This window comes from Musca domestica, unplaced genomic scaffold (genome assembly GCF_030504385.1).
Source record: "Musca domestica strain aabys unplaced genomic scaffold, Musca_domestica.polishedcontigs.V.1.1 66, whole genome shotgun sequence".
In the NCBI taxonomy this organism is placed as follows: domain Eukaryota; kingdom Metazoa; phylum Arthropoda; class Insecta; order Diptera; family Muscidae; genus Musca; species Musca domestica.
Genome location: NW_026712376.1, coordinates 2,839,823 through 2,866,379, shown reverse-complemented (window position 1 = coordinate 2,866,379; position 26,557 = coordinate 2,839,823). Strand labels below are relative to the sequence as shown.

Sequence of the window (26,557 nt, the reverse complement as noted above, 5' to 3'; positions counted from 1 at the left end):
TGTGGTCAGAAGGAAAAAAATGAAATTGGTATTTTTTTTATCCGAATTTTTTTCTATAACACAAGTAATGTGTTTTATTCGCCCCACATACAGCTGAGTAAAATGAGTATCCTAGTAATTTGTTTAAACTTTTCGAGGGTAATATTTTAAGCAATCTGCTTTACTTTTCATTTATTTATTCATAAAATAATTTCTTCGGTAATCGTTTCTTATTGTCGTCCATTCGTCCTTCCAACTCAATGGCCAACAACAAACTTTTCAATCTCAAGTGCAGCCATAAAACTTAACAGCCCTTTTCGCAAACAATTGTAATTTGTTAAAAACTACTCTTCTCGCTTTTCCATGCAGGCTGGCCAACAGTTGCCGGTGATATTGTTTTTCCAAGATGAATTTGGAACAAACTTCTTTGTTGCTTGCCCATGACCAAACTAGAGTGCTGGCAGGCCAGCATTTACCCGAATGGCGGGTAAATGAAATGGAAAAGAAAATCTACAAAAAAAAAAAGAAAAAAACAAATGCAAGAAATTAAAAGTTTATTTTAAGCTTTGTTACATCTCTGTTGTAGTTTTCGTTTCTTGGTAATGAAAACTAAATTTCCTGCAATTTCTTTGCCATAGGGAAAGCTTTTTTTTCATCCACAAGATGAGTGAGGGTGGTTGGTTTTGTCTTCAAAGAACTCATTTGTTGGATGGTTGGTTTTTTGTGTTCTTTTTTTTTGCATGTGTTTGTAATGACAGTAAAAACCCCCCATTTGAATGAAAGTGGAGTCAAGCAAAAAGGTACAAATTGCTGGTAGTTAGTAAAGTAGCATACTCACGCCCAGTCCGGAGGGGGTTTTAACAATAAGAGAAAAAAATTGGTAATTATTAGATTTAACACTGCAATTAGAATGAGTTAAATGGTCAAGACGATTATCAGATTATAACTGTTTGCTTTTTTACCCTACAATCGGGCACACAACTCGCTGCAAGAACAAACTAAGGGAAATTCTGGCGTTAAATGAATATAATAAAGCCAGAGAAAAGTAGCAACCCTGGAATGAGTTCTGCTTATCGCTAGCATCGAAGCAGCAAATATACGAATGCTGCATGAAAAAACGACACGAATTAACTCAAACCCTATAATTACTCCGATGACTATCTCGACATCCTGCTTAAAACACTCTTCCCGGGTTTTACATATATGAAGTCGAAAACGCGACAAGATCAAAGAATGATAATAACACAAAATAGTAACAAGATGTTGTGATGAATATAAAAATATCCGCCACGAAAGCGACGGCCACACTTTTCACCTAGAACCTAGTCTAAATGTGCAGGTCGATGCTGTTTTTATTCAGACCACCAATTATTAAAGGTCGTCCGCGCATACTACAGCTATCTGCCATGAGATCTGTAGCAGGAACAAGTTTCACAAGTTTCTGGTTGGCCGCTCTTAGGGAACTGATAAATAAAACTGGTTGACCTTGCAACGCAATAGTCTGGTCTGTACTAAACTATCCGGTGTGGTTCGTCAACGTAAGATCGCCGCACTAGGGACCGCAAAAGTGTGCTTCCTAATGCCACCAGTTGACCATTACATGAATACGTGAATTTCTTTCCGGGATAATAAAATGCAGCATAGTGAAATTCTGTGGATGCAATACTTGTTTGGGTGCTATAAAAGACAACTGACCCAATTACAGTGTGGTGGATAGGCAAACTCCGGCAAAAGGCAAGTACGAAAAGTCCTCTATAACCTAGAGAGAGAGAGAGAGAGAGAGAGGTGGAGAGATTAAAGAAAGTGTCCCCAGATCAACAGGCCTATCAAGCAGGACCTACCGTTGTATGTGTGCTATACGATATCGTGGACCCATGTAGGTATTTCTCTTCTAGGGTGTAAAGTGCTCAGAGAGAACTTCTAGCGTGGATTTTTAGGCAATTACATTGAAAAATGTAGCTAAAATCTTCAAAATACAGAATATCGGGAATACCGTTGCATGGGGGCTATACAATATCGTCGACCGTTATAGCCCATCTTCGAACCTGACCTGCCTGCAGACAAAAGACTAATCAGTGCAAAGAATTTTACGCTGATCACGAATATATATATACTTTCTTGGGTCTAAAATTATTATTTCGATGGGCTACAAACGGAATGACGAACTTAATATACCCTCCATACTATATATGGTGGATGGTATAAAAACACAGATACAAATTAAAATTATAGCACCCATTTCCAAAATCACCTACATATGTCTAGGCCACACATGAACAGTGATCCTATACCAAATTGTAGATTTCAAGCACTATCTGTTCACCCATTATCAAATTGTACAAAATATAGTACTATTCTGTAATTGTGGCACACTTAGTACACATTTCCAAAACCACCTTCAAACTTACTTTCCAATCTTGATTCCCATAACAAACTACAAAGTTCGAATTTCGAAAAACCCTTTTATACGTCTGCCCTTCACTCCATCAGTGACTCTCAGAGACAAAAGTCTACCTCCTTTCGTTTTTCCATTACAATCAATTTTAAGTACATTTTAGTACTTTTCGTACGCTTTTAGTACGAATTCCCAAAATACCCAGGCTTATTACAGGCTTATCCTATACCAAATTTTAGATCTGTTCACCCACTATCAAATTGTACCAAATATAGTACCATTCTGTAATTGTGGCAGAATTCAGAGGGAAAATTGCTACTGTCATATTTTCTAGATTCATTTAAAGTACGACTATCCGAAACAAAATTTCTCCTCAATGTCAAATTACAGGTTTATCCCGAAATGTTCCTTCTTAATAGATAGTGTATAAAAGTTATGTTTGGCTTTACATTTAATCTTATTGCTTTTTTTAAGCTTCCGAAAAATTAGCCTTCGTAAATGTTATACCAAATTCACCTGTAACTTACGAAGTGGTGGTAAATTTTACTCTCTCTTCACGTTTTATTGAAATTCTGTATTCTATCATTCATTTAAATGCAAAAAAATTAATAAAAAAAAAAAATAAATAAACTTGTAAAATTAAGAGGGGGGGTTAATTTATAAAATATGATGCCATGAACTTTATAATCATTTAGTTTTCTCTCACGTTTTTTATTTTTATTTATCTCAATAATAACTTCAAAGTAAATTTAAAAATATTGACCAATATCGCATATAGCAATACTACCTCCATTAAACATGATTTCGATATTAGAATTTTTGATTGCATGAAGCTTACTTAATTTCTTTTTTTTTTTTTTTTGTGGGTTTTGCTCCCATCCCTTGAGTACACAACCAATACCAGTTTTTCGATTTCTCTTTCCTTTGGAAATTTCAAACATCATCGTCCCAATCACGTATGTATGTCTGCATAAAACATGAATTCATTAAAAACACTTACCGTTTCCTTGTTAGCCTTTGATTTTGATAGAACTTCTTCCAGCCAAATCCATTGTTTCTCTGTATCTTGATTTTCAAATTCCGACAAAGCACTTACACGTCCACCCGTCTCCATGCCATTGTAGTGCATGCTCCCGGGCATTACATTAATGCCACGATGATGGCTGCCATAGCCATAGCTATGGCCTGATGTCCAGTCGCCGGCATGACCGTGATGTTGATGCATGTTGCCATGATGGTAATAATAATTTTTGTATTCTGATGAATCGGAGCCACCACCGCCGCCACTGCCGACTGCTGCACCATTCATCATGGCATTGGATGGCATACGTTGCCTAACAGCTGCCAAATGGCTTTGCGAATATTTTGGATCATGTCGCATGAAATTTGTATTCAATGCTATAATACGGAGACGGCTTTTTGTTTGCTCAATGGAATAATAGCCACCTGAAAAACAAGAGAAGCAGACAGAGAACAATTTAGTACAACAGCTCAAAGATACAGAAGAATAGAAGAAGAAACAAGACAAAACAACGAGACCCAAATTCTTCAGGGGCAGATATTTGAACAGCAATCCCCATCTCTCTCTCCAACTCTCTAGACATTCGAATTTTAAATGAAAATTCCTTCGCAAAGGTATGTCAACAAAGTGAACAAAACAATTGCCAGCCTCCCACTCAGACGTTGCTCCCATTGAATTCACTGTTGGATTTCCAATACAAGATTATTCCCTAATCAAGACACTGGCTTGTTTATTAGTTTTTGTTGTCCCAAAGCGAGAGGACATTCTGTAATGTTTACCCAACGGGGAGAGCAACAATCGTTTATTCAATTGCAGGGCAAATTGAGGCAATATTTTCGAATATAAAATGCTAAATAAAATGGATGTACAAATAAATGGGCAGTTATAAGAAGCAATATGAAACATGGATGTCAGGTTATACTGAAAAAAACACAATAAAACAACATAGAGCTATATTATTTGTCAAGCATCTGGTACTGTCGTCGGCGGTCGTATTTTTAAGGCGTTTTAGATTTAGACATTTTAAAATATCTTAAATGTACTGATATCGTTCACTGGGTACTTGAAATGGCAAATTATAGCAAAGTTGGTAGGAACATATCATCAATGTACCTTATATTGGCGGTATTGGTTAAGATGTTGAACCTTGCCAAGCATTTCCTACGAGTTGACTAACTTACTAACATCAGTGACTGAAATCTCCAATTTTTCTAGTAAATAACAAAAATTGGCAAAACTTATATTAAATGTTTAAAGTGTGTGTGAATTCACTACGCTAAAGCAAATTCAAATTTTAAACTCTCCACCACAGTATGTGAGTGTAAATTATGTTCGTCGTTCCCTTTGTAACACCTCGAAATATAATAGTATGAGAGTGTATATTAAGTTCGTCGTTCTATTTGTAACTCCACGAAATATGCTTATACCGTACACCACAAGGTGGTCAGGGTATTAGTCTTTGTGCATTTGTTTGTAACAGGCAAAAGGAAACGAGATAGACACATAGTTCCTTTTGATGATCTGCATAGAATCACACTCTGAGTCGATTTATGCATGTCCGTCCGTCCGTCTGTCCATGTATTTTTGTAAACAAAGTACAGGTCGCATTTATTGCCCGATCCAGAAGAAATTTTGCACAGAACATTCGTTTGGCCCAAGGACGAACCCTATTGAAATTGGGAATAATCGGTCAAAATTTAGATATAGCTCCCATATATATCTTCGTCCGATTTGCTTTTTTTTGTGCACCAAACGTGTAATATCAGCCCGAATAGTATGGAATTTTGCACATACAACCAAATCTAAAATAAGTATGCCAAATTTGATCGAAATCGCAGCCGTAATATGCACTCTGTAACAACAATATTTGGGAAAATTTATCAAATACAGCTCAGAAATACATTTGCTAAATTTTATCAAGATCGGTTCAGATTTGGATATAGATCCCATATATAACTTCGTCCGATTTACCTTTTATTGTGCACCAAACGTCTAATATTTGTCCAAATGGGATGAAATTTGGCACTTACGACCGAATTGAGTCTAGAAGCTAGTATGTCAAATTTGGTGAAGATCGGTTCAGATATAGCTATAGCTTCCATATATATTGGTCATCCGATTTGTTATATTTGTTACCCACAACCGTAATATGCACTCCGTAACAACGATATTCAGGGAAATATATCAAATATAGCTCAGAAATATATTTGCCAAACTTTATCGAGATCGGTTCGGATTTGGATATAGCTCCCATATATATTTTTATCCGATTTAAATTATTTGTGCACCAAATGGGCAACATAAGTCCGAATTTAAAAAACACAATTGATTCGGCATGTTTATTCCTTTTAACTTTAAATTATAATTTTAATCGTAGCCTGTATAATTGAATTCTCCCATAAAAACTTTTAATTGGTTTGCGGAGCTCTACTAAATTAGCAAAGTGGCCGTCATAAAGACGGCCCCGCCCGACAAAGACTTTCTTTACTGGTTTTTAGACATCACAAAGTGTATATATTTTATTGATCAGCATAAAATTCTATGTCGACTTAGCAATGTCCGTCCGTCTGTCTATCTGTCCGTCTGTAAAAATCACTCTAGATGTGTGCTAGATCTGCAGGACTTTTGGTATTGAAATGGGTATATAGAGAGGCCCACTTTTTTTTATAGGTTCCATATAAGGGCACCCCCCCTATGCTTGGTATTTTGAAGATTGTAGCAACATTATTCACCAGAATTGTATCAAATTTTATATTTGAAGTTCCTAGTGGATACTACTGCCTATGACCGAAAAATGCATATGCGGGTCTAGGTCTTCGTATTTCCTCCATATAACGGTACCTCCCTATATTCATTATTTTAATGATTTTAGCTACATTATTCACCGGAATCGTTCGAAGTTTCGTATTTGAATATCGTATTGAATTAATATTTCCACGTCTTCGTGGATGAGGCGCCAAATTTATCGCTAACTCCCTATATTCGGTACTTCTATGATTTTAGATGTTTTCTTGTTGGTGTTTTTTATACCCTACACAATATAGTGGTATAACATGGAGAGGGAAGAGAAATAAACCCATAGTTACTTTTGAGGATCTTCATAAAATCAATTTCTGAGTCGATTTCTGTATGTCAGTTCATCTGTCCGGCCGCTTGTCCACGAATTTTTGTGAACAAAATGCAGGTCGCATTTATTATCCGATTAAGATGAAATTTTGCAAACAATATTTGCTTGGCCCAAGGACGAACCCTATTGAAATTGGTGATAGTCGAATCAGATTTAGATATAGCTCCCATATATATCATACACTGGTTTGGGCTTAATTGTGCACCAAATGGCCAATATCAGTTCGGATGACCTTAATTTCGATATATCCGACTGAATTCGGTCTAGCAGCAAGTACATTAAATTTAGAGAAAATCGGTTCAGATATAGCTATAGCTCCTACATATATGTTTCATTCGATTTTCTCTAGATAACTTATGGACCTCAAAAATACAGCAGTCAAATTTTATCGAAATAGGATTAGATTAGGATATAGGTTTATTGTTTATTGTGCACCGAATGGCTAATATAAGTCCAAATGGACTGAATTTTGCCAATTTCGACTGAATTAATTTGGAAAACAAGTACTTTAAATTGAATGAAAATCTGTTCGGATAAAGCTATAGCTCCCACGTACATGTTTCATCCGATTTGGTGCTAAAGTCCCTCACATGCGTAATATGCACTCCACAACAACAATTCAGCTCACATGCGTAATATGCACTCTAGATATCAGATACAGCTCAGAAATAAGTGTTTAAGATTTTGTCAAGAACAGTTCAGATTTGGATATAGCTCCCATATATATCTTTTTTACATTTCAGGTTTTTGTGCACCAAATGGCTAAGGTCAGCCCAACTGGACTGAATTTAGGCAGATCCGACGGAATTCAGCCTAAAAACAAGTGCTTCAAATTTCGTGAAAAATCGATTCAGATATAGCTATAGTTCCCATATATGTGTTTCATCCGATTTGGTGTTGAAGTCCTTCACATGCGTAATATGCATTCCATTGATGTTTGATACTGGGTATCAGATACTGCTCGAAAATATCTCTACCAAATTTTATCGAGATCGGTTCAGATTTTTTGATGGCTACGATATACATCTTCATCCGACATGTAATATCAGCTCAAATTGAAAAGATTTTTTCATATTCAACCGAATGCTACCATTTATTTTGAAACTACTTACGGTATGTTCTCTTAAAATCCACAACTACATGAAGACATCAAGTAAATGGAATGGATGAAATACAAACAAAATCAAAAATCAGTAATTACATACCCCCTGACGAACTTAAGTGACCCTTTACACTTAAATGACAATTCCGGTGAATAACGTCGCTAATTTCATCAGAATACGGGATTAAGGGAGCTACCGTTTTATGGGGACGTTGATCTTCATAGAAAATTTTCGGTCATAGGTTGTAGTACCCATTACGAACTTCAAATACGAAATTTGACGAAACATTTTAACTATCAGTTGTGTAGTGTTAAACAGAAAACAGGTAAAATAGCAGTTAAAACAGAAATTTTAATATCCTCCACCATTTCAAAAAAAAAAAAAAAAAAAAAAAAAAAAAAACTCGCTAAAATTATTAAAATTCAGAATTTTTAATATTCGGATGGTACATTTATATGGTGGACCTGTACACCAGAGAAGCACTGCCTTTTGCGAACCCGAAATAGGAATTTTGATATAAGTCCGTGAGAAAAACCGGCAATATACACATTATCGGAAGCTACCATTATATTGGGGATATACGAAGATGTTGGAAGTGGTACACATTAAGAACTCCAAATACTAAATTTTAAACAATTCTGGTGAAAAATAATACACAAATTATCAAGATTCGTGACGTACACTTATATTTGGACTATACGAACATGTGGTCCTGTTTAAATAATTTTGTATCATATAAGATACTACCTGTATCAGAACTAAATACCAACTTTGATATAATTCAGTAAAAAATGTTGCTACAATTATCAAAATACAGATTATTGGGAGGTAATGTTACATGGGGAATATACGAAGATGTTGAGCCAGATAGGTAATGTTCTACCATTGGTAATGGTATCAAAAATCGGGAGAAACAGATGTATGGGGACGAGACCAAAACTTTGACAGTTCGCTGCAAGTATATTCCCGACATACAAAACAAACTCACAATTCACAGAAAATTCGGCTTAAAATTAAGACTTAAATACTAAAACCATTCTAATACAGTTACATGACACCTGCACCAACACGTGGGCCTATATGGCCAAATTTCATTCTACAGATCTAAAATACAAGTGAGTATTATTAAATTGATTTCCATAGACGTTGAGGACGGACATGGCTAAATCGACATAGAATTGTATGATGATTAAAAATATAAATAAAAGGGTTCTAGAGGTATTAATAACGGAATGACAAGCTTTATATACAGGGTAAGATGAAAAAACTGAAATCAACTTCAGACTGCTATCATTTCTAAGCCGCTTGTCATTATATTGTTTACAAGCGTACAAAAGCATTTTGGTGAGAATTTTCCAGAAAAAAAATATTCGTGGTGGAATTCAAACGTGATTTCTTTATAGTTGCCTGGAAACCCACAAGTGGCTATCGTAAGAGCACTCCAGCATTTAAATGTGAATAAATCTTTTGTGTCTCGTACATCATCGCTCGTTACCGCGATACTGGTAGCGTAGCCCGACGTCAAGGAAGTGGACAACCAATCCGTTGGACTATTGTGTCTGAAGCATTTTGGAAAGTAAGGTTGGCACTAAAAAGTACCAAAGTGTCGATAACCTCAAGCAAGCGCTTCGCCTGGAATGGGCCAAAATACCACAGAGCAACATTCGGGCAGCGTTGGACGGTTTCGTCTGTCTGTTATAATCACGCTATCTTTCGAATGAATTAAGATAGATGGCTAAAATTTTGCACACATGTTTCTTTTTCCAGTAGGCAGGTTAAGTTCGTAAATGGGCCATGTAGGTTTACGTTTTCATATAGCCCCCATATAACGGTATTTTTACGACATTTTTCACCAGAATTGTTTCAAATTTGGTATTTGAAGTTCGAAATGGATACTACACCCCAAGACAGAAAATTGTCTGTGCAAGTCCACGTCTTCGTATAGCCCCCATATAGCGGTACCTCCTGATATTCGGTATTTTGATGATTTTAGCGACATTATTCACCAGAATGGTTTCAAATTTGGTATTTGAAGTTCGAAATAGATACTACACCCCAAGACTGAATACTGTCTGTGCAAGTCCACGTCTTCGTATAGCCCCCATATAACAGTACCTCCTGATATTCAGTATTTTGATGATTTTAGCGACATTATTCACCAGAATTGTTTCAAATTTGGTATTTGAAGTTCGAAATGGATGCTACAGCCTGTGACAGAAAATTGTCTATGCAGGTCCAGCTCTTCGTACAGCTCCGATATAACGGTACCTCTCTATATACGATATTTTATTCACCGTTTATTTGGAGTTTCGAATTTGAATATGGTAATTGCTTATGACAAACAATGCCTATGTAGGGCCACGTCATATATACCCCAATATAACGGCTATATTTGGTAAAATATTTGGTTTTAAAATTTTAGCAGAATGTTTTAAGAATTTTATTTTTGAAAATTTCCAAATTCGTTCCAAGTGGTGGAGGGTATTCAAAGTTCGGCACGGCCGAACTTACTGCTTTTTGACTTGTTTTTATCTCACCCTGTTCAGGCCTATGGTGGTGTGTATAAAAAATTTATCTTTAATAGCAAAAAACATGCGAATGTAGTTAAATCACATTTTTAATTTGCAATCAAGTCTCAAAACGACTACCGATGGGGTTCTTTTTTTAAGTATTCTTTTTTCATTTAAATTTCAATAAAATAAACACCCACCGGACCCGAAACAAATCTACATACTATACGATGTGTGTTGCCAACATTCAAATAGCATCCACAAAATCAATTTCCGTTAAAGGCACTTTGCAATTGAATACCTTTTAACCAGAGATGCTGACTTCAACACAATAACCAGAGAGTGCAATGTTAACGACAAGTCTCTAACCGAAAATGTTTCAATGAATGTTTGCTATTGCTATTGAATCGAACATGGACACACAAACACACACGAACACAGCCAACATTTTACATACACATTTTAGTTGAAGTTTGGTCGGTCCAACAGTCAAACCGTCCGTGTGTAGGTAAAGTGAATATATCTCTCTCAAATGTTTACTTTGGCAAAATGTGAATTGGATAAAAAAAAAAATAAACGAAAAACAAAATTGGGCTAAGTTCGGCCGGAACGAACTTAATATAACCTCCTCGAGGAAAGCAGCTATCGTACATTTTTGAAAATGAGTTGGAGTCCACTGTCATTTGGTAATGTGTAACAAAATTGAAACTGAAATGGTCATTACGGAAAATAACAGGGAAACAAGCTGAATCACATCTGCAAAAAAATTGTACAATTTACTGTACTGCCAATTGGAAATTTAAATATATATTTATATACACCTATAGTGGTTGTAAACTGTTTTCCAAAATAATGACTATTTCCTATAAAGCCACTCACGAGAAGTTGTGAGTACCACTTCAATTCTCATCGTAGTTGACATTGCCATACCCAAAATACAAAACTAGCTGGCCCGGTCCGCGTTGCCGGCCCGTGGTTTTAGTCTTTAATGCATGTTTTTTTAAAGCATAATAATTCGCAGATCTAATTCATATTAGTGGACCTGGGAGGTACCGTTACATGAGGATCATACCAAAATGTGTAGAGATAATGAAATTATTCTGGATGATGGTTCCCAACTCCTCAATGTAGCCTAAATACAAACACTTAGCCAAATCGAATGGAAAATGTGTCAAAGGCCCTCGAAATAGGTAAAATCTGGAGATAGCTTAAAAATGTATGCCCCATTTAGATACAAGATCCAAATCAATTGAAAAATATGGCCAAGCCGGAAATAGCTCAAATAAGGGGCGTATATTGATAATTTTTTGCAAATATGTTTTTTATATCCTCCACCATACATATTATGGAGGGTATATTAAGTTCGTCATTCCATTTGTAACTCATCGAAGTAATGATTTTAGATATAACAGAGTATGTATATAATTGATCTATTCTTGATCAGCGTAAAATTCTAAGACGTTTTAGCCTTGTTTGTCCGTCTGTTGTAATCACGCTAGAGTCAAAACGAATACAGGTAGGAAGCTATAATTTTGCACAGATTAATGTTTGTTTGCAGGCAAGTCAAGTTCGTAGATGGGCTACATCGGTCCACGATATCGTATAGCCTCCATATAACGGTACCTCCCAATATTCGATATTTTGAATTTTAGGTACACTATTAACCGAAATGTTTGAAATTTCGTGTTTAGAGTTCGTCTATGCCAGAAAATTGTCTATGCTGGTCCAGGTCTTCGTATAGCCCCGATTTAACGGTACCTCCCTATATTCGGTATTTTGACGACATTAGCTAAATTATTCACCGGATGTATACCCTCAACCAATGTTCGATTATTTAAATATATTTTGACCTCTGTTATGATCGTTCAAATTGTTGAGCCTCTACAGGGAAGGTTCCGAAGGAATGGCCCAATATCGTAAATTTCATATCGGACCAAACCAAATACGATATAAAAATTGTGATATGTGATAATTTTTAGAGTGCGAGAGGTACCAGATATACAGGGTGAGATTAAAAAAACTGCAAAAAAGTCAAACGCCATAATTTTTACATTTTTTAAATTTTATTGATTCAAACCAAAAAATGTCGGAAATAACATCACATTTTATAATAAGTTTAGATTTGTTCGAATTGGTCACCTTTGGCATGAATTATGGCCTTGCAACTGCCAATGAAACCGTCGCACGCTGACCGAATGATGCTCTGCGGTATTTTGGCCTATTCCCGGCGAAGCGCTTGCTTGAGGTTATCGACACTTTGGTATTTTTTAGTTCCAACCTTGCTTTCCAAAATACTCCAGACATAATAGTCCAACGGATTGGTATCCGGAGGTCTTGGTGGCCATTGTGCGCTGGAAATGAAGCGAGCAACCTAATTTTGTAACCATTCTTGGGTGGCGCGTGCTGAGTGTGATGGTGCTGATTCCTGTTGAAATGTCCAAGATCTGGGGCCAAAATGTTTGCATGTCCAAGGCTTTAATACACCCTCCAGAATATTTTCGCGATAATATTCGGCATTTATTCGAATGCCACGGTCGATAAATACGAGTGGAGAGCGACCATCGCCTGTTATTGCGGCTCACACCATCACCATGGCCGGCGCTTGAGTTCTGGTGGCCAACCGAAGGTGCACATTTTCAGCTGTACTCTTTGGCAAGTAAACACCATCATTTTGTTTGCTTACAAACTGCTGGACAACGAACGTTTTCTCATCGGAGAAAACCTAATTCGGCAGTTCACCACTTTCGGCCAAGCTAAGCAACTCTTTAGCTCTTTTAAGTCTATTTTCATTCTGTTGCGATAAATAAGTTCTTGCACGTTTTGTAATTTCAATGGCTTTACCCCGACCTCATTTTTCAATATTTGCCGAATGGAATATTGCGATATATTCAGCTCACGAGCCATTTTGCGGCCACTGCGACTCGGGTTTTGATCAAGTCGCTTCTTTACTTTTTGAACCATTACTGCTGATGTTGCTGTTTTCTTCCGTACACTTCCTTGACGTCGGGCTACGCTATCAGTATCACGGTAACGAGTGATGGTACGAGAGACAAAAGATTTATTTACATTTAAATGCTGGAGTGCTCTAACGATTGCCACTTGTGTTTTTAAAGCTAAATATAAAGAAATCACATTATCAAGCTTGAATTCCATCAAGAATAACTTTTTTTCTGGAAAATTCTCACTGGACTAGTGGCTTAGAAATGATAGCAGTCTGAAATTTGTTTCAGTTTTTTCATCTCATCCTATAGTGTTTTAGGGTATAAAAACTCCAGAAATAACAATTCAAATAAAAAAATAATTAGAAATAGTTAACTGTTCAATACAAAGAAATCCTTTAATCCTTTAAAGATCACAAACAAAATAACTTCTCCGGCTGCTGAATGAAACTAAAAGTGCTCTCCAAATGTGAGTAGTGGGAATAAAAAACATACATGTGGCAATAAAAACACGAACACCAAACATGTTCGCATACAGTCATACAGCTCTTTGGCGCACACATGTACCTTCCACATTGTTCATAGCAATGGAGCGATATGTTTGGATATGTATATGTGTACTTGTATATCTGTCTGTACATTGTACAACTTATGGGGCTGTGTGATAGTGTGTGTGTGTGTAGTATGAAATGAACCAGTTTTACCTTTTTCGAATGTATGCAATGCTTCAGTTGGCAGCCAATGTCGCCACAAATCGCCCATGTGCCGGAAATTTGTTGTTGTACCGTCCTCATGCCCCAGAACCGGAAATACAAATTGCGAAGAGAATGTTCGACCAAGCAAATCGGTAATGTTGCGCAGGATTTCCAATTTTTTCATTTCGGACATTGGATGTGCTGAGTGAGATAAACCATCTCTGAAAATGAAAACAAAATAGAAAGAAGAAAAAAAAGAACAGAATGTGAATACATATATAACAGAAATATATAGACAATAAACTATATACATACATACATACATACAGACATATAAAATACTGATATGAGAATATGTGAAATTGAATAAAATAGTCGAAAAAAGAGGAAAGTTTTTTGATAATGATCGCTTCAAGGCAATCCTAAAGGATACTCGAAAACCCCATTTCACTTGTTAATAGCAAAAGAAAACATTGGAGGAGAACAACGAAATAATCCAGCAATGAAATAATCGAAATAAAACTTTAATTAATGGATTACGTCCACTTGCAACAATAGAGAAACTTTAAAAAATGACGTCCTCTTTATATCCAGCACAATACTGTGGTCCTGGGTATTATGTTTTTGTAAATTTGTTTGAACCGATATGGAATGAATTTTGAGCATATACCAAAGAATTCTGCTTAAAAAGTAAGTCTGCAAGGATTGGTGAAAATTGGTCCAGATTGTAGCTCTCATTTATATGAATCCTCCAAGTTGGTATTTAGTTTCTCAAAACCGTAAGAAGCGCTCCAACACAAGGATATTTGGAGCAAGATATCAGAAAAGATCTTGAAATACCATTTCCATATTCGTTCAGATTTACATGAAGCTCCCTATACATTTCCTGTGATTTGATAAAAATGAGGTTAAATAAGGTCCAATTCTGGTTCATACGATCAAGTTTCGACTACACCAATTTTGGAATAAAACAGTTTTGATATAGCTATAACTCACATAGTTATGTTGCTCCCTATTTTATATTTAATCCTTCTCATAGTCGTAATAAGATGCACATTATAGCAATTATATTTATTACGAGGGGTCAAATATGACATTAAAATACCTCTATCAAATTTAGTGAAAATCGGTTCAAATTAAGATCTAGATTCTGCATGTTATTTCCATTCGGTAACATATATAAACCAATCTTAAGAACATTTGAAGCTAACTCAAACAAGTAAAAAAAACATTAAGTTCGGCCGGGCCGAACTTTTAAAACCCTCCACCTTAGGGTAAAGGAAATATTTTTATATAAAAGTATCTGAATTCAAGCGTGTTTCACATTAAACTTCATATACCAGTAAGACAGTTTGGATAATGCAGTTAACTTATTAAAAAAACAATAAAGTGGGTGAGGTCGTTATATGGGGCCATACCAAAATGGGAACCCATGTAGACAATTTTATACTTCAAAGATTGGCATCTATCAAATCTTCTAAAATATCAAATTTGAAATAATTATGTGGGTAAATGTAACTAGGATTATCAAAAATACCGAATATCGGTGGTTATCGTTAAATGTGCGCTATAGGAAAACCTGGATCTAAATATTCAATATTCCGCCACCGGGCTAGAACCCATTATAAACTAAATATACCAACTTTTATAAAAATATCGAATGTCGTCAGGTACCGTTATATGGGGCTATACCAAAACCCGGACCTACTCATACAATGCTTCGCCACACTAGCCACAACCCATTACGAACTACAAAAACCAATTTCTGGACAAATCATCAATCATCAAAACACCGAATATCACGAGGTACCGTTATAAGCGGCTATACATACGTGGACCTATATACATACAATGTTTCGCTACGGGGCTAGCACCCATCATGGTCAACAAATTCCAATTTTTAGACAAATCCGTGAAAAAAATGTGGCAAAAATCATCAAATTACCGAAGTACCGTAATATGGGGACCAAAACGTGGACCAATACATCTCATTTTCAATACCCACCATTCTAGGCACAATACAAATTGTTATGTTAAGTTTTGACGCTCTACGTCAAGAAATGTGGACTGTATTGTGATTTAAACAGATAGACGGACATCGTTAAATCGACTTAGCATATTATGCTAATTATTAATACATATACTTCATGGGGTCTACGATAAATATTTAGGGATATTACAAACGGAATGGCAAAGTTAATATACCCTTCTTTCCAAGGTGGAGGGTATAAAAATTTAAACAGGGTGAGATGAAAAAACTCCAACTAACTTCAGACTGCTGTCATTTCTAGAATTATTCCAGTGACAGCTCATTATATTGTTTAAAAGCGTACAAAAGCATTTTGGTGAAACTTTTTCAGAAACAAATTGGACTATTGTGTCTGGAGTATTTTGGAAATCAAGGTTGGCATTAAAAAATACCAAAGTGTCGATCACCTCAAACAAGCGCTTCGCCGGGAATGGGCCAAAATACTGCAGAGCAACATATGTAATTCGTGCCAAAGGTGACCAATTCAAACAAATCTAAACGTATTCTAAAATTTGATGCTATTTCCGAAATTTTTTGCTTTCGTTCAATAACATTAAAAAAATGTAAAAATTATGGCATTTGACTTTGTTCGAGGCAGGAATGTCCAATGTGCAGCTATCGATTGGGCACTTAAATACAATTCAAATAAAGGGATTCAGAAAAAAATGACATAAAAAAAGTTTTTTGGTCTGCAAAGGCCAATGCGCAGCTAATGTTGATGCAGGTAAATAGAAACCACTGTATATGTAACCTCTTGTTCCTATAAATGTTGAATGGTGGTTTATTATTTGGTAGAGTCATATAAAAGTGCTCCCGATTTTAAGACTGCCCAACAAATTTTTGTCCTAATTCGGCGTTTCAGGATAGGTGGATATGAACTCTCCTTTCAGAAAATACTCAAAATGGAACCATTATTTCATAAGGTTTTGCGGTTCGTTCTTGTTTTCGGTTTTAGCCCCAATTTCTAACCTATTGAGCTGAGATTTGAAATTTTGGGCTCTTAACAAATTGATTTATTTCTAAAGATTAAGAACATCGTAGTACCACCCAACAATTTGGAAGCCACATGTGTCACTTTCAGCACTACGAGTAATGACAAATACATATTTTATTTAATACCAGCAAGCTACAAAATAACGAGTTATTTCAATAAAAATTTACCAAGTAACAGCACACTCAACTACGAAACTTTTTAAATGAGTATTATAGCCGTTGAGCATAATAATTTGGAATTAGAGACAACTAACATATGGGAGGTATATCCAACTCTGAATAGATTTCTATCAAATTTGTCAGAGGCATTCGTACTCGGACAAAAAAACTATTACTACAGAGTGCACGAAATATCTTCGAGAAGAATTATATTCAAAAATATATACCGGAGCAATAGATGTATGAGAAATGAGTGCCACCAAATGAAAACATAGCTTGAATATGCAATATTCCACCAAATATTACATATTTGGTAGAAAATAGACATGAAATCGGATAAAAATATATGTGGAAGCTATATCTAAATTTGCAACGATCTCTATGAAATCTGGTGCCAAATACCAAATACCATTGCAGTAGAATTCATATTGCGAATGTGAGGCATTCAAACTTCAAATCGGATGAAACATATATATCGGTCGGATGTTTAAAAATCCTCTCCATTTGGCTAATATATAACATATACAGGGTGATATGAAAAAACTGCAACAAACTTCGCTGCTGTCATTTCTAAGCCACTCGTCCGACAGTTGTTAAAATTATTCCAGTGAAAGCTCATTATATTGTTTACAAGCGTACAAAAGCATTTTTGTGAGAATTTTCCAGAAAAGAAGTTATTCGTGATGGAATTCAAGCGTGATAGTGTGATTTCTTTATATTTGGCTGGAAAACCACAAGTGCCTATCGTTAGAGCACTCCAGCATTGAATTGTGAATAAATCTTTTCAGCACCATCGCTCTCAGATCGCGCCACCCAAGAATGGTTACAAAATGAGGTTCCTCGCTTCATTTTCAGCGCCCAATAGCCACCAAAATCTCCGGATACCAATCCGTTGGACTATTGTGTCTGGAGTATTTTGGAAAAAAATACCAAAGTGTCGATCACCTCAAGTAAGCACTTCGCCGGGAATGGGCCAAAGTAGCACAGAAAAACATTCGGGCAGAGTGTGACGGTTTCATTGGCCGTTTGAAGGCCATATTTCGTGCCAACGTGAACAATTCGAAAAAATCTAAACTTATTCTAAAATTTGATGCTATTTCCGACATTTTTGCTTTCATCCAATGAAATTTTAAAAAAAATGTAAGAAATATTTTGTAAAGTTTCTGACTGATCTTCACTCAAAGATCGACAATTCTGTTTATTAATCTACCCATTGAAACAAAAATAAGCTTTATCATGAAATAGATGAATCGCGGGATGAACTTTCTTATCAGAACACGCATTTTGATAATAAAACTCGATGATTTGGAAGCATTCTTCGTTATTAAGACAATTATTGCTTAAATTATAGGCCAGACAGTGAAACATAACAGGAAACGTGCGTGAGCTGTTTAAGTCAGTGTTGTCAAAAAGATAATACCTAAAATATCAGCCCTTATATGTTCTTTTGAAATGTTGGCGTTCTGACCTAATACTGTTGCTATACCAAAGATGGGCCTACATTGATCATTTTTTTCGTGTCAAGAACCTAAAGTACCAACATTTAGTGAAATTAGTTGGAATTTTAAAATTCCATTTTCAATCTTGCGAAAAAAGTTCAAAATATTATATCACGAGAGGCCAAATTACTTAGATTTTTAAAACTAATTGTATAGAATAAACTAGCTGACCCGGTTCACGCGGCTGGCCCACATTTTTAGTGTTTAATGTATATTTAACCAGTAAAGAAAGTCTTAAAGTCGGGCGGGGCAGACTTTATGATACCCTACACCACTTAGCATATTTAATAGAGCTTCACATAATAATTAAAAGTTTTTATGGGTGAATTAAATAATACAAGCTATGATTATAATTATAATTTAAAGTTCAAAGGACTAAATATGCCGAAGCATTTGTACCTTTTCAATTCCGGCCTGTATTGTTCATTTTATGCACAATTAACTTGAAATCGGATATATGGAAGCTATATCCAAATCTGAACCGATCTCGATAAAATTTGGCAAAGGTATTTCTGATCTGTTTTTGATATATTTCCCTGAATATCGTTGTTACGGCTGTGGGGAACAAATATAGCATTTTCAGATTAAATGAAACCTTTTGCAATTCAAATGAACCTTTTTGCAGTGGAAATGAAACCTTTTGCAGTGGAATTGAAACCTTTTGCAGTGGAAATGAAACCTTTTGCAGTGGAAATGAAACCGTTTGCAGCGGAAATGAAACCTTTTGCAACCGAAATGAAACCATCTGCAACCGAAATGAAACTTTTTGCAAATCAAATGAAACTTTTAAATTTATAGAAGGAAAAATAACAAAACGTTTTTATTTTTAGTAGTTTTTAAATTAAATCAATTAATAATTAATAATAATATAACTAATATATTGACAAAGAGGATTTTTTATTGATTATAAATATCTACATTTATTTATATTATTTCTTAAAGTTTCAATTATTGTAATAACAAATGGTTCTTTATTGATTTGATATAAAATGCTTCCATATTATTAAATTCCAAATGCTTAACGCCAAAAAGAGAAATTTAAACAAATTTTGCCCTTTATAGGTATGGCCAGGACTGAAATGAGAAATTAAGCTTTTCCACAATTTTTTATAGTTATAGTATACTATTAATCTTACCTAATAAAGGATTCCCGCTTCGCAGCTTTATTGATTATGGAGATAGAGCAGTCGTGATTTCAATAGACCGATAAGTGGAAATCATTAAATAAACTATGATCATGATTGTATACAGTTTATGGGGTCTACGACAAATATTTAGAGATGTTACAAACCGAATGTAAAATTTAATATATCCTCCTTTCCATGGAGGAGATTATAAAAAGATACCTAATTCGGGTCCTTTGAAAAAAATACCTTGAAAAACTTTTTTCAATCTTTCTGCATCTACACTTGTGTTTTATGGAAGCTTTAAGAAAAAAATTTATAAAAACATAAATATTAATAATCAATAAAAATTCCTCTTTAACTATATATTAGTAATAATTAGTTAATTTAATTTTAAACCTACTAAAAATAAAAATGTTTTGTTATTTTTCCTTCTAAAAATCTAAAAGTTTCATTTGATTTGCAAAAAGTTTCATTTCGGTTGTAAAAGGTTTCATTTCGGTTGCAAAAGGTTTCATTCCCGCTGCAAAAGGTTTCATTTCCACTGCAAAAGGTTTCATTTCCACTGCAAAAGGTTTCAATTCCACTGCAAAAGGTTTCATTCCCGCTGCAAAAAGTTTCGTTTGAATTGCAAAAGGTTTCATTTAATCTGAAAATGCTATATAACGAATTGCATGAACAGTATATATGTGGGCGCTATAGCTATATCTGAACAGATCTTCGCCAAATTTGACGTACCAGCTTCTTTCCTAATTTCGGTCGTAAGTGCCAAATTCCATCCCATTTGGGTAAATATTAGATGTTTGGTGCACAACAAAAGGTAAATGGGACGAAGTTATATATAGGAGTTATATCCAAATCTGACCCGATCTCGATAAAATTTAGCAAAGATATTTCTGAGGTGAAGTTTATATATTTCCCCAAATATCGTTGTGACAGATTGCATATTCCGGCTGCGGAAGACAAAAATAACAAATCGGATTAACAATATATATGGAAGCCATAGCTATATCTGAACCGATTTCCATCAAATTTGGAATACTTATTTTCAGGACTGATTTGATCGTATGTGCTGATATTACACGTTTGGTGCACAAAAAAGGCAAATAGTACGAATATATATGTCAGCTATATCTAAATATTGACCGATTTGCCTGTTACAAACAAATGCACAAATAAATAATACCCTGACCACCTTGCGGTGTAGGGTATAAAAACAAAACTTATAACAAGTTAAAAAGCAGTAAGTTCGACCGGGCCGAACTTTCCATTTGGAACTAATTTGGAAATTAAAAAAAAAAAAAAAACATCCGTTAAAAATTCTGTTAAAATCTTAAAACCAGTAAAGAAAGTCCTAAAGTCGGGGGGGGGGGGGGCGATTTTATGATACCCTACACCACTTTGCTAATTTAGTTGAGCTCCACTTAATAATTAAAAGTTTTTTTTATGGGAGAATTCAATCATACACGCTATGATTATAATTATAATTTAAAATTCCAAGGACTAAATATGCCGAAGCATTTGTATCTTTTAAATTCGGACTTATATTGCCCATTTGGTGCAAAATTAATTTGAAATCAGATAAAGATATATATGGGAACTATATCCAAATCTGAACCGATCTCGATAACGTTTGACAAAGAACAATATATATGGGAGCTATAGCTATATCTGAACCGATCTTCACCAAATTTGACATACTACATTCTAGACTAAATGCGGTCGTATGTGCCAAATTCCATCCCATTTGGAAAATATTAGACGTTTGGTTCACAATAAATGGTAAATCGGACGAAGTTGTATATGGGAGCTATATCCAAATCTGAACCGATCTCGATAAAATTTAGCAAAGGTATTTCTGAGCTGCATTTGATATATTTCCCCAAATATTGTTGTTACAGAGTGTATATTACGGCTGCGAAGGACAAAAATAACAAATCGGATGAACATTATATATGGGAGCTATAGCTATATCTGAACCGATTTCGATCAAATTTGGCACACTTATTTTCATGCCTAATTTGGTTGTATGTGCAAAATTCCATACAATTCGGGCTGATATTACACGTTTGGTGCACAATAAAAGGCATTTTGTTCACAAGAATACATGGACATTCGGGCGGACGGGCGGACGGACGGACGGACAGACGGACTGACATGCATAAATCAACTCAGAAAATGATTCTATGCAGATCATCAAAAGGAACTAAGGGTCTATCTTGTTTCCTTTTGCCTGTTACAAACAAATGCACAAAGACATAATACCCTGACCACCTTGTGGTGTAGGGTATAAATACCGAATATAACCATTTTAGTTGGGAACCTACATAGGCTTTGTTTGTCATAAGCCATTAACATATTCAAATTCGAAACATGAAATAAACTGTGAATAATGTAGCTAAAATCATCAAAATACCGTGCATAGGGAGGTACCATTATATCGCGCCTATACGAAGACATGGACCTGCATAGACAATTTTCTGTCACGTCCATTACGAACTTTAAATACGACATCTCAAAAAATTTCGGTGAGTATTGTATGTAAAATCGTCAAAATACCGAATATATGGGGCTTATACGAAGACCTGGACTTGTATACACAATTTTCTGTCACAGACTGTAGTTCCCATTACGAACACTAAGTAAGTAATTCATAACTATTCCGGTGAATAATGTCGCTAAAAGCATCAATATACCGAATATCGGGAGGTACCGTTATATGGGGGCTATACGAAGACGTGGACCTGCACAGACAACTTTTTGTCTTAGGCTGTAGTATCTATTTCGAACTTCAAATGCCAAATTTGAAAATCAAAGAAAATTGACATTACTTAACTTTAACGATTCTTTGTTAAAGACTCAGCAATATTAACGTGAGCAATAATTCATTTTACTCTCCCTGGAAATTATGTCTTGCCAAAGACACAACAAAAAGATTTATGAATTTTTTTGCTGTCTAGAATATTGCAAGAAAACTAGACAGCTAGCTTTATTAAAAATAGAGCTGATATTTTCCAACATTAATGAGATTTTATATGTAGCAAATAATTAAATTTCTTTATGCTATATTTTCCAATTATAAAGAACGCCTGATTCATAAAGTAAAAAAATGCAAACAACAACAACAACTAACTAGTACGTAAAGTTTCATGGAAACAGATGCCATTCCGCCGAGAAAAATTAAAGCAAAAAAAAAGTTAATTTCCGTTATTTTCCCTTAGGATGTATAGGGATTATGGGTTCCTTTATTGTCAAAAGATATCCCAAGCGCACATAAAAGCCAACAGAGGGAAGGTAAGTTGCTGGACGTGTTGTTGCAGTGAAAAAGTTTCCCCCGCAAACTTAGCGAAACGTAAAGGAACTGCCTATTGTGTGGAGGAGTTCATCCTTGCCAACTGTGAAGACTACAAGATATGAAGTGACGGATGAAGCCACAAAACATGTCGTGAAAATGTAGAAAGAAAGAAAAAAATAAAAGCAAGCTATGAAGAGATACAAGCTTGAAAAACGATACGAGAAAAGGAACAGATTTTCCAGAGAATACAAATGGACGATGCATATCAACGAGCTCAACACATTTGTTGCTGTTGTGCAAAGTATGAAAATTGATAAATATTACGCAGATTTTTCTCCAGCTAGTTAGTCCTTACTTGAATACAAAGAGTACAAAATAAGGAATTTTTTAAATTAAGGAGAACTACATCTGAAATTCCTTTTCAGATGAAAGTAGAGGCACGGTAATGACAAATTTAAATTTAATTGAGATAAACATTTGAAAGTTTATATGCGATTTCCTCCTTTACATCTTAAGTGAATTAAGGTTTAGGAGGATAGGCGAGAAAACAGTTACAAAAGGACTGTATGTCTGTCCATCAGTAAAAATCGCTCTAGCATCCGAAAGAAACCGAAATCTCTCTTAATTTTTGGTATTGTAAAAAAGACATATACAGGATAAAACAAGTAAGCAAAGGCTACAGTCGAGCGGGGCCGACCGTTGAATACCCTACAACACTATAATAAACGATACAGTTTATATAGGCGAGATACTCGAAAGAATTCCAGAAGATATTGTGACAAATAATAAAAGAAAACCATCAGGTTTCGTTCTCTAATTTTCGAATAGTAGCAACTTAAACTAATTTGCTTACTTCCAATTTATTGGTAGATGTTGCACTTAAATGGTCTTTCTAGATCTGGAACCAATATTTCCCAAAGACCTATAATCTCTCAGAAGTGGCAAAAGATTAACATTTATTATTGGTTTTTGACTGAAACGCATCTATATGAGATACAGACATTTGACTATATTCTTCAACGAAATAGTCAGAAGTGCGTCTTTCCTGTATTTTTGAATTCTCCAAAAAAGTCACTGGAATGGACATTTTCCTATTTTGTCTACAAAAGTTGGCAAACTCCTTCACACATTGAATATTTTTGGATGGCCATCCAAAACTGATTGGCTTTTGCAATGTCCGGTAACCCCCATAATTACGACCTGCTGATAATTTTGCAGTTTTTTGGTCCATTTCAACCCCTAAATATATGGCGATCATCTCCAAAAAGAATAGGCTTTTATTCTGACCCTCATCTTATCTCCATGCAAAATTTCGTAAGGATCGGGCCATAAATGCGATCTGTATATGATATCCTGATATCCTAACTAGTTAGTTTTGTTAGCTATAGAAATATTACCAAATGTTTAATTCAAAATGAAAATATGTCAAAAATATGAAAAAATTGAAAAAATATGAGAAAATTTTACAAAATCAATATTTTCATCTTTAGAGAGATATTTTTATGCGATTTTTTAGACGTTTTTTCTTTCCTGCCAATAGGCCATTCTGAATTAATGAGAACTGTCGAAATCAGTTCAGCCGTTCTCGATATATAAGAGATTTTTCAAGCATATCTTCTTTGATAAACATATATATCGCACATATATTGTTATATATCCGTTTTGTTGGATGTTAACATCAATGTAAAGATCAGAAGTAACCTTATCATGGCTTTGTGATTTCGCCGAGATTTAAAATATTCGCGGTTTAATGAAAAATTTTGAATTTTTTCAACAAAAAAGATATGGTCTATTTTACCCGCTAAATATTATCCGATGACCACCTAAAGGGGTAGGCTTTTTGCCAGCCCTAAACTCTAGCTACATGCTAAATTCCGCGTCGATTGGTCTATAATTGCGACCTGTAGAGAAAGTGCAAAATCAGGAATTTTTTCAGTTTTTGGTCCATTTCAACCCCTAAATATTATGCGATCATCACCAAAAGAAATAGGGTTCTATTTTGACCCAAGCCCCACCTCCATTTTAAATTTCGTGAAGATCGGACCATAATTGCGACCTGTAGAGTGATTACAAATTAACATGGACAGACGGACAGACGGACGGACGGACATACATAGCTAGATCGACTCAGCTCGGCGAGATAGGAAGATCCATATATACTTTCCTATGTGGGAAATCAATATTTCGTGGTGTTACATAATTTTTGGCCCAATCAAACTTATAATACCCCCAACACATAGTGTTGTAGGGTATAAAAATGCAACAAAGTCAAAAGCCATAATTTTTACATTTTTTTTTTTAAGTTTATCGAGTGAAAGCAAAACATGTCGGAAATAGCATCAATAGCATTGGCACGAATTATGGCCTTCAAACGGCCAATGAAACCGTCAAACACTGCCCAAATGTTGCTTTGCGATATTTTGGCCCATTCCCGGCGAAGCGCTTGCATGAGGTGATCGACACTTTGGTATTTTTCAGTCTTGGTAAAACGGATTGGTATCGGCATATTCTAGTGGCCATTGTGCGCTGGAAATGAGCCTCATTTTGTAACCATTCTTGGGTGGCGCCTGCTGAGTGCCATGGTGCTGAGTCCAGTTGGAATGTCCAAGGTCTGCGGCCAAAATGTTTGCGTTCCCATGGCTTTAATACACCCTCCACAATACTTTTGCGATAATATTCGGCATTTATTCTGATGCCATGGTCGATTAATACCAGCGGAGAGCGACCATCGCTTTCTATGGCCGGCGCTTGAGTTCTGGTGGCCATCCCAAGGTGTACATTTTCAGCTGACATCTTTGGCAAGTAAACACGATCTTAATGTTTGTTTACAAACTCCTGGACGACGAATGTTTTCTCATCGGAGAAAACCAAATTCGGCAGTTCACCACTTTCGGCCAAGCGAAGCAACTCTTTAGCTCATTTGATTCTATTTTCTTTCTGTTGCGGTGTAAGTTCTTGCATTTTTTTTGGAATTTCAATGGCTTAACCCCGAGCTCGTTTTTCAAAATTTGCCGAATGGAATATTGTGATATGCTCAGCTCACGAGCCATTTTCCGGCCACTGCGACGTGGGTTTCGATCAAGTCGTTTCTTTACTTTTCGAACCATTTGTGCTGAAGTTGCGGTTTTCTTCCTTCCACTTCCTTGACGTCGGGCTACGCTACCAGTATCACGGTAACGAGCGATTGTACCAGACACAAAAGATTTATTCACATTTAAATGCTGGAGTGCTCTAACGATAGCCACTTGTGGTTTGCAGCCAAATTTAAAGAAATCACACTATCACGCTTGAATTCCATCACGAATAACTTTTTTTCTGGAAAATTCTCACTAAAATGCTTTTGTATGCTTGTAAACAATATAATGAGCTGTCACTGGAATGATTTTAACAGCTGTTGGACGAGTGGCTTAGAAATGACAGCAGTCTGAATTTGGTTGCAGGTTTTGTATCTTAACCTGTATATGGTTAATATTTATACCCTACACCACATACTGGTACCTTGTCTTTGTGCATTTGTTTGTAACAGCGAGAAAGAAGCGAAAAAGACCCATAGTTACTTTTGAGGATCTTCATATAATCACTTTTTGAGTCGATTTATGCATGTCAGCCCGTCCGTACGCCCATTCATTCTTGTGAACAAAATGCGGGTCGCATTTATTATCCGATTGATATGAAATTTTGCAAACAAT

The 26,557-nt window shown here is 35.5% G+C and overlaps 1 protein-coding gene across 1 annotated transcript in view; it reads right to left on the bottom strand.

Annotated features, from left to right (window-relative positions):
- LOC101898725 (uncharacterized) overlaps nucleotides 1-26,557 on the bottom strand; it is a 296,976-nt gene that overhangs the window by 167,132 nt on the left and 103,287 nt on the right. Inside the window, exons 4-5 of the mRNA XM_059129706.1 lie at nucleotides 13,779-13,990; nucleotides 3,375-3,820 (exon numbers count right to left, since the gene is read on the bottom strand). Coding sequence (XP_058985689.1) covers nucleotides 3,375-3,820; nucleotides 13,779-13,990 — 658 coding nt within the window. The remainder of the gene's footprint in view (nucleotides 1-3,374; nucleotides 3,821-13,778; nucleotides 13,991-26,557) is intronic.